The sequence below is a fragment of the Otolemur garnettii genome, unplaced genomic scaffold (assembly GCF_000181295.1).
Source record: "Otolemur garnettii isolate 467f Iridium unplaced genomic scaffold, OtoGar3 scaffold00082, whole genome shotgun sequence".
In the NCBI taxonomy this organism is placed as follows: Eukaryota; Metazoa; Chordata; class Mammalia; order Primates; family Galagidae; genus Otolemur; species Otolemur garnettii.
In genome coordinates, this window is record NW_003852477.1 from 2989258 (window position 1) to 3000808 (window position 11551).

The window sequence follows — 11551 nt, forward strand, 5'->3', positions numbered from 1 at the left end:
AAAAAAAAGAAAAAAAGATAATAGGGCGTTAGCAGCGGCGTTTCTCAATCACCCCCCGGGATTGCTTTTCTGTGTTCAGAGAGAAGTCAATAGCATATATTAAGCCAATTTTAGGCACAGAACAAGTCTGTGGCGGTTCATATGGAGTCAATATTTTGTGCGTTGGAGTAAGCTAGCTTTAATTAAGAGACAAGTAGCTAATCTACAATCATTACCCTGGGAACACTCCCACTGCTATCAGTTTAGGGGATAGGTAAACCTGGGAGATACTTGAAAGATTTCTGTCACATTTTTAAAGCTAAAGTACAAAATAAAATTATAAAACCTTCCCATTTACTTCCTGGTAAATTACAACAGATAATTAAATCGTTAGGTTTCCTCAACATTCTCCGGATGTTCTAAATACAGACTAAAGAAGGAAGGTGGGGAAAAACACATCCCACCTCCATTAACAGAAATGAAGCATCTACTTTCTTTTGTTAGCAAAAATCATGGCTTTGGAAAGCTACCACCCTAGAGTCATATTTACAGCACTAGCCCTAAGGTCATAGCAATTGAGCAGTAGGCTGGTTCACGAATACCTCAAAGCAGCATTATTAGGGTTGAGTTCAGTAACATGTACCAGGAAACACAACTTGCAGTGGCTTGATCAGATAGAGACTCATTTTTTGCATACAATGAACAACCCATAGTTAGGCAGTCCAACACTAAAAAAGCAAGTCCATAATATGTTATCAAAGCTCCAGTATCTTTCTGCTTCTTGCATGCTGGGTTTAGCTTTTTTCTTAAAGGTTTCAAAATGGCTTCAGTGTATAGGATAAGAAATAATGTGTGCAGCTGCCCAAAGACTACCACCTCCCTCACAGCTGGGTTTCAGGCAGCCAGGGAGAATCCCATCAGGCAGGTGTGCCAAATACCTTCTGTTTGATCTGCAGCTCGTCCTTCTCTCCCCCAAGTAAAGCTAGTATTAAAACATTGGGGCTTCAAACAGAAATATCAAGAATTTAGGACCGTTTTTGTGATTCAGAGGGAGGTATCTGCAAGATTCTCCAAGATGACTCTGTAATAGCGGCAATCTGCCAGTCATGGACATGCCCATTACTGTAAATTATGGAGCCAATATATTTTAGGGTCACCCTCTCTGGATCCATCCAGGCTTGCTCAGCTTTGGGCACAGGAGGGCACTCCTATATCAGGGCTTTAAGACAGCCCACCAGCTTGGAATGCTCTCTTTTCAGATGTGTTCCTGATCAGAGTATGCTCTTAATGAATGTCCTGTGAGGTAGGTCCTCAAGAAGCTTATCTAGCCCTCCTTACTCTCTTCCAGTCAAGAGAATGCATTTATCAGTCCTCCTGAATCCAATCTCTGACGGCAAGTTGTAATTCTAGATTGTCCCTGTTTATCTCTGATGAGCTGGACCTGAGAGGGGTCTCCTCAAAGTCACAGGACATCTTTGATACCATTCCTTATATCACTCAGTGTCCTGCCCTCTCTCCACCTGCACATCCATTTTCATCCATTACTCAGAAACTTGGCAAGGCTATCATGGAGGAGAGTGATGCTTCCGATTGTGGCCTCACTCAATGTCTTTGAGGATCTTTTAAGTTTGACCTATGTGTCTGTGAAGCATCAACATGAGCTTCCCATATGGACTGAAGAGCAAAAATAAACAGCTGCCAATAATGAAATTATTATGTTTAATGGATAGTCTTTATTCAGCTTATTTACTAAATATCTATTTGATGCCAGGTACTTTGGTAAAGCTTTTTTTCACAGCAAGGATAACTAGAATTCAAAAGAGATGTTGCCACCACAATTTTGTTTCAGAGACCACAATTTCCTAATTCCAACATTAATGTCCAAACTCTAAACGCTAGTAAAACTCATGCTGGGTACTCTCTGGCCTTTCCTGACCCATGTCTTAGGTCCTCCCAATCCAGCTCCATGAATTTCTGGGCCTTTGCTCAGGCTGTGCTTACTCCTGCTCCATGAATAGCAACACATCCTTCTACATCCATTTTAAACATGTCTGGACAACTTTCTCCCCAAGGGGAGCAAGCAGTCCTGCGGAACTTTGTTGGCTGAGCACAGATTGCATTCTGCTTTGTGATGATGCTGGTTATTTCTGAATCTCTCTGGTTAAGATCCTGAGAGCAGGGAGCAGGAAGACCCTTCTTACTATTTCAGTATCCCCAGTGCAATGCTTTGTGCATAGTAACAGTTTTCCACTTTACTTATTTATCCATAAATGAAAGAAAGAATCTCTCAGGTGCCTTCTAGATCGAAGTTTACGCAAATTTGGCTTTATGAATGTCTACAGCAATGGTTCTCAACCTGCCTAATGCTGCAACGTATTTTGTTAAAAAGGGGTCACAACCCACAGGTTGAGAACCGCCGGTCTATAGAATCCAGATCAGTCCTAGGCAGAGCAGCAGCCTGGGGTGAGCTACTTAGAAGGAGCCTGAGTAAGGGCGATCCAATGTGGGCTCCACACCTGCTCTGCCACTTCCTGGTTGGTGGACATGGGAATACTACTTAAGCTCCTTGAGCCTTAATTTTTAACCTGTAAAGTGAGAATAATCACTGGAGCTGACCTCTAGGATTGTTGTGAGGATTAAATGAGATAATCCAAAAGTCCTTAACGTAGGGACTACCACACAGTCGTAACCAACATCTGGTGGCCATCCTTTATGTAACATGTCTCCTCGCCTCTCCCCAGTCATTCCCTTCCCTCCCCCCGGTATTAGATCATCTACTGCCTTCATATTAGAATTCTTTTACTACTCTTATAACTTTTCTGGAATTTGAAATTAGGTCCAAGAAACACTTACTGTCTACGTAGCTGCCACTGAAGTTACCCATCATAGCCCCAAGTTTGTGCGTGAACTCACCATTCTTCGGAGTATCCTCAGCAGGAGTTTCTGCTCCTTTATGTCCTCCTTGGATAGCAGCAAGTCAGCAAAAGTTTCCATGTGTTCAGGAGACAGGCTGTCTGGGTTTTCACCTCCATACAGCTGAACCAGTATAGACAGACACTTGGACGAAACATCAAAAATTTCAGGATCCTCGTGAGGAAGCTGAAAATTAACAAATAGGACTATTTAAATTCCATCAAAGATGGTGTTAGTATTCCTCAAGAAATACAGTAAAATGTGGCTTTATTAAAAGTTTTATTAAAATATGGCTTTATTATTAAATGAAAACAGCAGTCTGAGCACAAATCTCTCTCACTATTTTTTAAACACATCCTTTTCAGTAACTCAAACAAGGTTAATAGCACAAAAATCAGGAAAATGTCATTCGGTCCTTTCTTATTTTTTTAATTTTTATTTATTTTATTTTGAGACAGAGCCTCAAGCTGTACCCCTGAGTAGAGTGCCATGGCATCACAGCTCACAGCAACCTCCAATTCCTGGGCTCAAGTGAGTCTCCTGCCTCTGCCTCCCAAGTAGCTGGGACCACAGGTGCCCGCCACAACACCCAGCTATTTTTTGGTTGCAGCCATCATTGTTGTTTGGGTGGGCCCGGGCTGGATTCAAACCCGCCACCTTAGGTGTATGTGGCTGGCACCTTAGCCACTTGAGCCACAGGTGCCGAGCCAAGTCCTTTCTTCTTCTTTTTTTTTTTTTTTAAAAAAACTTTTATTCTATTTTTAATTGACTCATATTAAATGTATGTATTTATGGGATAGAGAGTGATGTTTCAGTACACATGAATCAAGTGGAATAACTGAATTAGGATAATCAGCAAGTCCATCATCTCATACATTTATCATTTCTTTGTGATGAAAACATTAAAAATCCTTTCTTCTAGCTATCTTCAATGCACAACATATTATTGTTAAATGTAGTCACCCTACTGGGCAATGGAACACTAGAACTCCTTCCTCCTAACTAACTTAACTTTGTACCCACTGACCAAGCCCTCCTCATCCCCTACATCTCCTCTTCTCCTTTCCGGCTTCTAGTAACCACTATTCTACTCTCTACTACTGTGAGATCAACTTCTGTAGATTCCACAAACGTTTATGGTGTTTATCTCTCTGTGCTTGGCTTATTTCACTTAACATAACGTCCTCCAGGTTCATCCATGTTGCCACAAATGACAGAATTTCATTCTCTTTTATGGTTAAATAGTATCCATTGTGTATACCTACGGCATTTTCTTTATCCGTTCATCCATTGATGAATGCATTCATCCATAGAAAAGAACGGTCTGTATTTAGCAGAGGATCGACATGTATTTTACATGTATATCTAACTTACACATATATATACTTTCAGGGATGTGTGCATGTCAATGGATGTAGAAATGCTTTGATTTTTCAGAGATATGTTCTTTTATACTCCTGTTTTCTTATAACTTATTTAGGAAAGTCCATTCTCTAGAGGACATGAAGCAGCACTTTACTCTTGTCTGCGTTCAAATCATTATTGACTAAACAGAAAGGAGGGAAACTATTGTGTCCATATATTTATTAAAAGGTATAATAGGAAATCCTATAAGTATTTAAATCTTTTTATATTTTAAAATTTTATTTTATTTGCATCATCTTTGAGAGGTAATTAATTTCTATACCATACAATTTACCCCAAGTGTACAATTCAATAATTTTTAGTATATTCACAGAATCATGCATCCACTACCACAATATTCAGACATTTTCATCACCCCAAGAAGAGATCCTATGTCCTTTAGCAATCACCTTGCCATCCCCCTACCTCCATGCTAATCTGTTTTCTATCTCAAAGGATGTGCCTATTATAGACACTTCAGATACATGAAATCATACACAGTGATCCTTTGTGACTGGCTTCTTTTACTGAGCTTGTTTTTAAGGGTCATCCATATTGTAGCATGTATCAGTACTTTCTTTTCATTGTTTAATATTTCAATATGCTCTTGGATAGACCAAATACTATTTATCCATTCATCAATTGAAGGACATCTGATATGTTTTCATTTTTTGGCTATTATAAATAATGCTGCTATGAACATTTATGTACCATTTTTTTGTGCAGAAATGTGTTTTCAGTGCATTTGAGTATATACCTAGGAGTGAAATTGCGGGGTCATGTGGTAACTGTGGGTTTAACATTTTCAAGGAATAGCCAGACTGTTTTCTGAAGCTGCTACATGGACTAGCAACATATGAGAGTTCCAGTGTCCCCAGCACTTGTTATTATCTGCCTTTTTAATTACAGCTATCCTAATAGTTACAGAGTGGCAACTCATTATGGTTTTTATTTGTATTAGGTCACTAAACTGGAATATCCAATTTTGAATCAAAAGTTTAGTTGATTATATCTCAAACAAGAAGCAATACAATTAATCAAAGTATGCACCTAAGGTATCGATATAGGTTTGCCTTCTTAACAGCAGCTTGTGTATACCAACAGTGAAGAAGTCTGGAGAACAAGTGGCAATGAAACCACAAAAGGCATTTTACACAGCTCCTTGAGAAATGAATATCTTTCCTTGAAAGAAGGAAGTGGTTCAAAGCCTGGAAGAAGTGGTAGTCAGTTGGTACAAGGCATAGCAAATATAGTGGCTATGCCAAGTGTAGCATCTGTTGTTCAAGCAGTGTCATTTGTGCGACACCACTGTCTTACAAGAGGATTGGCCTGTCTCTATAGGCCAGTCTAGGCTGCTTGACCACAAGCATACTCAACTGGTTGTAGTGGACATCCACTATAATCAATTGACCAGGTTTCATGAAACTGTAGTGGATAATACCAGTTACTGGATGACCAAACGGACACCATTAGCTCTTTTAATAAATATTCAGTTTTGGATTGTGTTTCAACACTTCCTCTTTATCCAATCATTGTGCTGAATGCTTACAATTGTAAAAAGAACTCATTTTCATCCTACATAACAATACATATGTATTATGTTGTGTATTATGTTATGACAGTAAAGAAAGGCAAGCGCCGAGATGATTTCTCTCCTTACTCTCAGAATCCATCCATCCAGCTTCTTCACCTTCCTGATTTGTTGCAAATGGTCCGATATTGTTCTTTTTTTTTTTTTTTTTCAATTCCATAAGATGGCTTGTGAGGTTGTTGATGCGCTGTCTTTTTGTTTTTTGAACGTAGGCATCTAAAGCGATAAATTTTCTTCTCAGGACTGTTCTTGCTGTATTCCACAGGTTTTGGTAACTTGTGCCTTCATTGTTGCTATACTCAAGGAAGTTAATGACTTACTCTTTTATTTCTTCCTGCACCCAACTATCATTCAGCATAAGGTGAATCATGCCTTTGTGTGAGGTTGAACGTTTTTGCTGGAGTTGAGTTCCACTTTTAGTGCCTTGTGGTCTGAGAAGATACAAGGTAAAATTTCAATTCTTTTGATTCTGTTGAGGTTTGCTTTGTATCCTAGGATATGATCAATTTTGGAGAATGTTCCATGGGACGATGAGAAGAATTCATATTCTTTATCTTTGGCATGGAGTGTTCCATATACGTCTATCAAGCACAGTTGTTCTAGGGTCTCATTTAAATCTCTTATATCTTTGTTTAATTTCTGTTTAGAGGATCTGCCCAGCTCTGAGAGAAGAATGTTAAAGTCCCATGTTATCATGGTGTTATAGGATATCATATTGCTTAGACTAAGTAAGGTCTGTATCAAGAATCTGAGAGCATTTGTATTGGGTGCATAAATATCCAGAATTGAGATGTTTTCTTGTTGTATTTTTCCCTTGACCAATATGAAGTGACCATCATTGTCTTTTTTGACTTTAGTTGTTTTAAATCCACATGTATCTGAAAATAAGATTGCAACCCCTCTTTTATTCTGAATTCCATTTGCCTGAAAAATTGACTTCCAGCCCTTAACTCTGAGTTTTAATTTGTCTTTTGACATGAGGTGTGTTTCCGGCAGACGGCAAATAGATGGCTTGTGTTTTTTAATCCAATCAGCCAATCTATGCTTCTTCAGTGGGGAATTGAAGCCATTGACATTTATTGAGATAATTGACAAGTGTGGTAGGGTTTTATTCGTCTTATTTTGTGAAAGTCCATTTGCTTAGTTTTGTCTTTTGCATCATTGTAGAAGCTAGGTTCTGTTCTTTCATTTTTGGTGCTTACTTTGCTGTTGGTCCATTGTGATGATCAGCGTGTAGAACAGGTTTAAGTATTTCCTGTAGAGCTGGTCTTGTGGCAAATTTCCTCAATGTTGCATATCAGTAAAAGATTTGATTTCTCCATCAATTTTGAAGCTTAGCTTGGTGGGATATAGAATTCTGGGCTGGAAATTGTTCTGTTTAGGTAGATGAAAGGTAAATCACCATTGTCTTCTGTCTGGAAAAGCTTCATTAGAGAAGTCTGTGGTCACCCTGATGGATTTGCCCCTGTAGGTCAGTTGGTGCTTACTCCTGACAGCTTGCAAGATCTCCTTTTGTGATGTTAGACAGGTTCATCACAATGTGTCTTGGAGCAGCTCTATTTGAGATGAAGTGACTAGGGGTCCAATATCCCTCTGAAAGGAGTGTGTCAGAAACTTGGGTGATACTTGGGAAATTTTCATTTATAATATTCTCTAGAATGGCTTCCATTCCTCTGGGGCATTCTTTTTCCCCTTTTGGGATAACTATAACTCGTATGTTTGAATGCTTCATAAACTTCCATAATTCTGCCAATGAACGTTCTGCTTTCTCTCTCTTTTTTTCTGCCTCTTTACCTATCTGAATTATCTCAAGAGCTTTATCCTCTGCCTCTGAGATTCTTTCTTCAGCATGATCTAATCTGTTGTTGATACTTTCTATTGCATCTTTAAGTTCCTTAATTGACTGCTTCAGTTCCTTCCGCTCTGCTATACCCTTTCTATATTCTTCATATTATTCATCTCTTATTTGATTCTGTTTTTGGATTTCCTTTTGGTTATTTTCCACTTTCTCAGAAATTTCCTTCATTGTTTTTTGGTTGTTTTCCATTTTCTCAGTAATTTCCTTCATTGTTTTCATTATCTGTATTTTAAATTTCCCCGCCGTCATTTCTAACATTTCTTTATAGGTAGAATCTTCTGCTGTACCTACCTCACAGTCCCTTGGGAGGGTTGCTCTAGACTGGTATTTCATGTTGCCAGGATTGTCCTGCTGATTCTTCTTCATGAGTGTTTTTTTGTGTCTGTTTCTGTGCCCTAATTTTCCTTTCACTTCCTCTTGCTCTTTAAGTTACTGTGCCTCTGGTGTAAGGTTTTAATGAGTCCTTTTGGTACAGAACAAGAAGGATGAGAAGAATGAAGAGCAAGAAGGGGAAAAAAAGATTTTAAAAAGAAGGAAAAAAAGAGAAAGGAGAGAGGGTGAGTAGAAGGAAATATTGACAAAAAGAAGAGAGGCACCGAAAGGAGGAGACAGGAGTAATATAGGTGTAGAGTAAGGTACTTTGACCCAACCTTAAAAACTCCCTGCCTCTGGGGGTGCTGGGTGGGGTGGTTCCCTTGAGGTCAGCAGCTCTTTGCCAGTCTGATCAGACATGGTACCCCACCTCCACCAGGTAGAGAGGAAAGACAAAAATAGTATAAATCAAATGGGAACAAACAAAAACCCTTATGGGATAAAATTGCAGGAAAAACCAAATAATGGAGGCAGAAACAATAGCAAAAATGAAGTTCTAATTGTTAAAGAAGGCAAAAATGAAAGATTGTATTTAAACTGGAAAAGTGAAGAAAGAAAAGAGAAAAAAAGAAAAATCTAGAGAAAAAAAAGGGGGGGAAACCCCCCAAAACAAAAACCCCCAAACCAAAAAACCAAAACAGTGTATATATATATATATATATATATATATATATCTTGCTGAATATTGTCTGGGCAACAGGTGATCTTCTGAGGTATGAGATGTTAATCACAATGCTAATATAGCTGTATAAGATGGAGACTGAAGTCTGATTTCTCAGACTTCTCAGGTTTGGGAGCCCAAATGTCTCCTCAGCCCACTTAAAAGACACTCCAAACAAACTATGAACCTTGGCTAAGCAGAAGGTTTACAAGGAAAGCACTTATCACTGGGATCTCTCCTGACCCAGTTGCCCACTTATCCAATGCGCCAAAACTGGTCTCACTCTATGCCCCAGAGGGCCAAGGCTGCAATCTGCCAAACACTTAGATCTCCCAGCGTCTCAGTCCCCCCTTTTGGGCAGCTCAGATACTAGATTACTCACCCCAGGTCTCCTGGTAGATCCCCACTCTGCGACCCACAGGGGCAGCTTCCCCAGTGGCTGTGCAGGTGGCCCACAGCTGAACAATATTGGCTCCTTTCCAGATCAGCAGCTCAGTACAGGAACCCAGACAATGCCCAATGTCATCTGCACACTCACCCAAGATCCCAAGGCAATTCAATTGAGTGCCCAAGTCCAAAAAAAAAAAAAAAACCCCAAACAGCCCACAGGTAATGCTTTTCCTGCTTGCAGTCTCACTGTTGCTATGGTTACAGCTGGGGGGAGCCTCCGAGGGAACAAACCCACCTACCACTTGCCAGTTCTCTACTGCTTTTGTCCCCTTTATGGGGTCCAGAAGTCTCTCCCTGACTCCCTCCGTCACCAAAGGGAAGTTTCTGGGCAGATCCCACCAGCCAGAGATGCCTGGAGTCTTCTCTCCCCAATCTCACCACACCTGGTTGCACAGAAGCTGTTACTCACTTGCTCCAGAAGCCCATGTGTGCAAATGTTTTTTTGTTTGTTTTTTTTATTTTAATATTTCCACAAGGATAGGATTGTTGTTGTTGTTGTTGCAGTTTTTCACCTGAGCTGAGTTCGAACCCACCACCTCTGGTATATGGGGCCGGCGCCCTACTCCTTGAGCCACAGGCGCCACCCTGTGCAAGCTTTTATGTGAACATAGCCTTCATTCCTCGGAGTTAAATACCTAAGAGTGCAGTTGCTAGGTCCTATGGGAAACTCTTAACTAGCTTTTAAGAAACAGCCAAACCATTTTGCACAGTGGCAGTACCATTTTACCATTTTACATTCATAGCATCAGCATATGAGGGATCCAGCTTATTTGTATCCTCACCAGCATTTGATGTTATCCCTATTTTGTAACCACTCTGATTGGCAGGTAGTGATATCTCATTATAGTTTTAATTTATATCTTCCCATTGGCAATTCACAGAAGATCTTTTCATCCTGTGTATTTTGCCCTTTGTTAACTAAAAATCTATTTCTTTATTGTCAATATTCAAAAGTTAGTTATCCTAGATACCACTCCTTTCTTAGATAAAAGGTTTGCAAACACAGTAGAACCTCCATAGTTGACTACCTCCCTACATTGACCATCTACTTAAGTTGGCCTAAATTTCATAGACAGGACATGCACCACACTTACATGTCAGTAGTAGACCTAGTACCATAAGTTGTTCACTTCCATATGTTGACCAGTTTCTTACAGTCTCTTCAGTGGTCAACTCATAGAGGTTCAACTGCATTTTATTCCAGCCTGCAGATCGTCTTCCACTTCACTGCATTGTTTTGCAGAGAAAACAAATTAATTTTGAAGTCAAATTAATTTTACTTCTTAGGAATTGTGCTTTTGATGTCAAGTCCAAAAATTCTGCCAAATCCTCAGAAAATCCAAAGACTTTCTCCTATATATTTTTTAAAGGTTTATGTTCTTATATTTGACATCTAATTCACTTAATTTTGGCTTAAGATCTATAAAAGAGTATGAAGTTTAGTTACAGAGTTGTTTTTTTTTAATGCCACTGAGTGTCTTATACATTTCTTGAAAAGGCTATTGCTCCACTACTGATTTGTTTTTACCCTTTTGTTAAAAATCAGTTGGGCATGTTTGTGTGGGCCTATTCCTGGGATCTCTATTCTGTTTCATTGATCTAATTATCTATCCCTTCAATCAACAATACTGTCTCATTATTATAGCCACATGATAAACTTCAACACCAGTTAGAGTGTCTCCTCCTATTTCTTTTTTTATTTTTTGAAGAATATTTTAGCTATTCCAGGGCCGATGCTTTTATTTATAAACTTTAGAATAAGCTTGACTATGTATACAAAATTTGTTAGAAATTTGACAGGAATTACATAAAACCTATTTATCAAGTTGGGGAGAATCAATTGATCTTCTAATCTATGAGCACAGTATGTCTCTCCATTTATTTATATCTTCTTTGATTTATTTCACTGACATATTTTTTTTCTTATAGCATAACTGTGTACATTAATGCAGTCATGGGGTACAGTGTGCTATTTTCATATACGTTTTGAAATACTCTCATCAAACTGGTTAACATAATCTTCATGTCATTTTCTTAGTTATTGAGTCAAGACATTAATACTCGCTTTTAGAAAAATTCACTTGTACCCTTGTAAGATAAACCATACAGGTAATCCCACCAATCACCCTCCCTCCCCCCATCCACCCCCTCAACTCCCCTCTCCCACCCCCTTCCCATATTCTAAGGCTATAATTAGGTTATGACATTCCTATAAAAGCTATGAATTAGTTTCAAAGTAGGGCTGTGTACATTGCATACTTTTTCTTCCATTCTTGAGATACTTTGCTAAGAAGAACATTTTCTAATTCCATCCATATAAACA

The 11551-nt window shown here is 39.0% G+C and overlaps 1 protein-coding gene across 1 annotated transcript in view; it reads right to left on the reverse strand.

Annotated features, from left to right (window-relative positions):
• ULK4 (unc-51 like kinase 4) overlaps nt 1-11551 on the reverse strand; it is a 619976-nt gene that overhangs the window by 127514 nt on the left and 480911 nt on the right. Inside the window, exon 36 of the mRNA XM_023515932.1 lies at nt 2893-3078. Within this exon, the coding sequence (XP_023371700.1) occupies nt 2893-3078 (186 nt within the window). The remainder of the gene's footprint in view (nt 1-2892; nt 3079-11551) is intronic.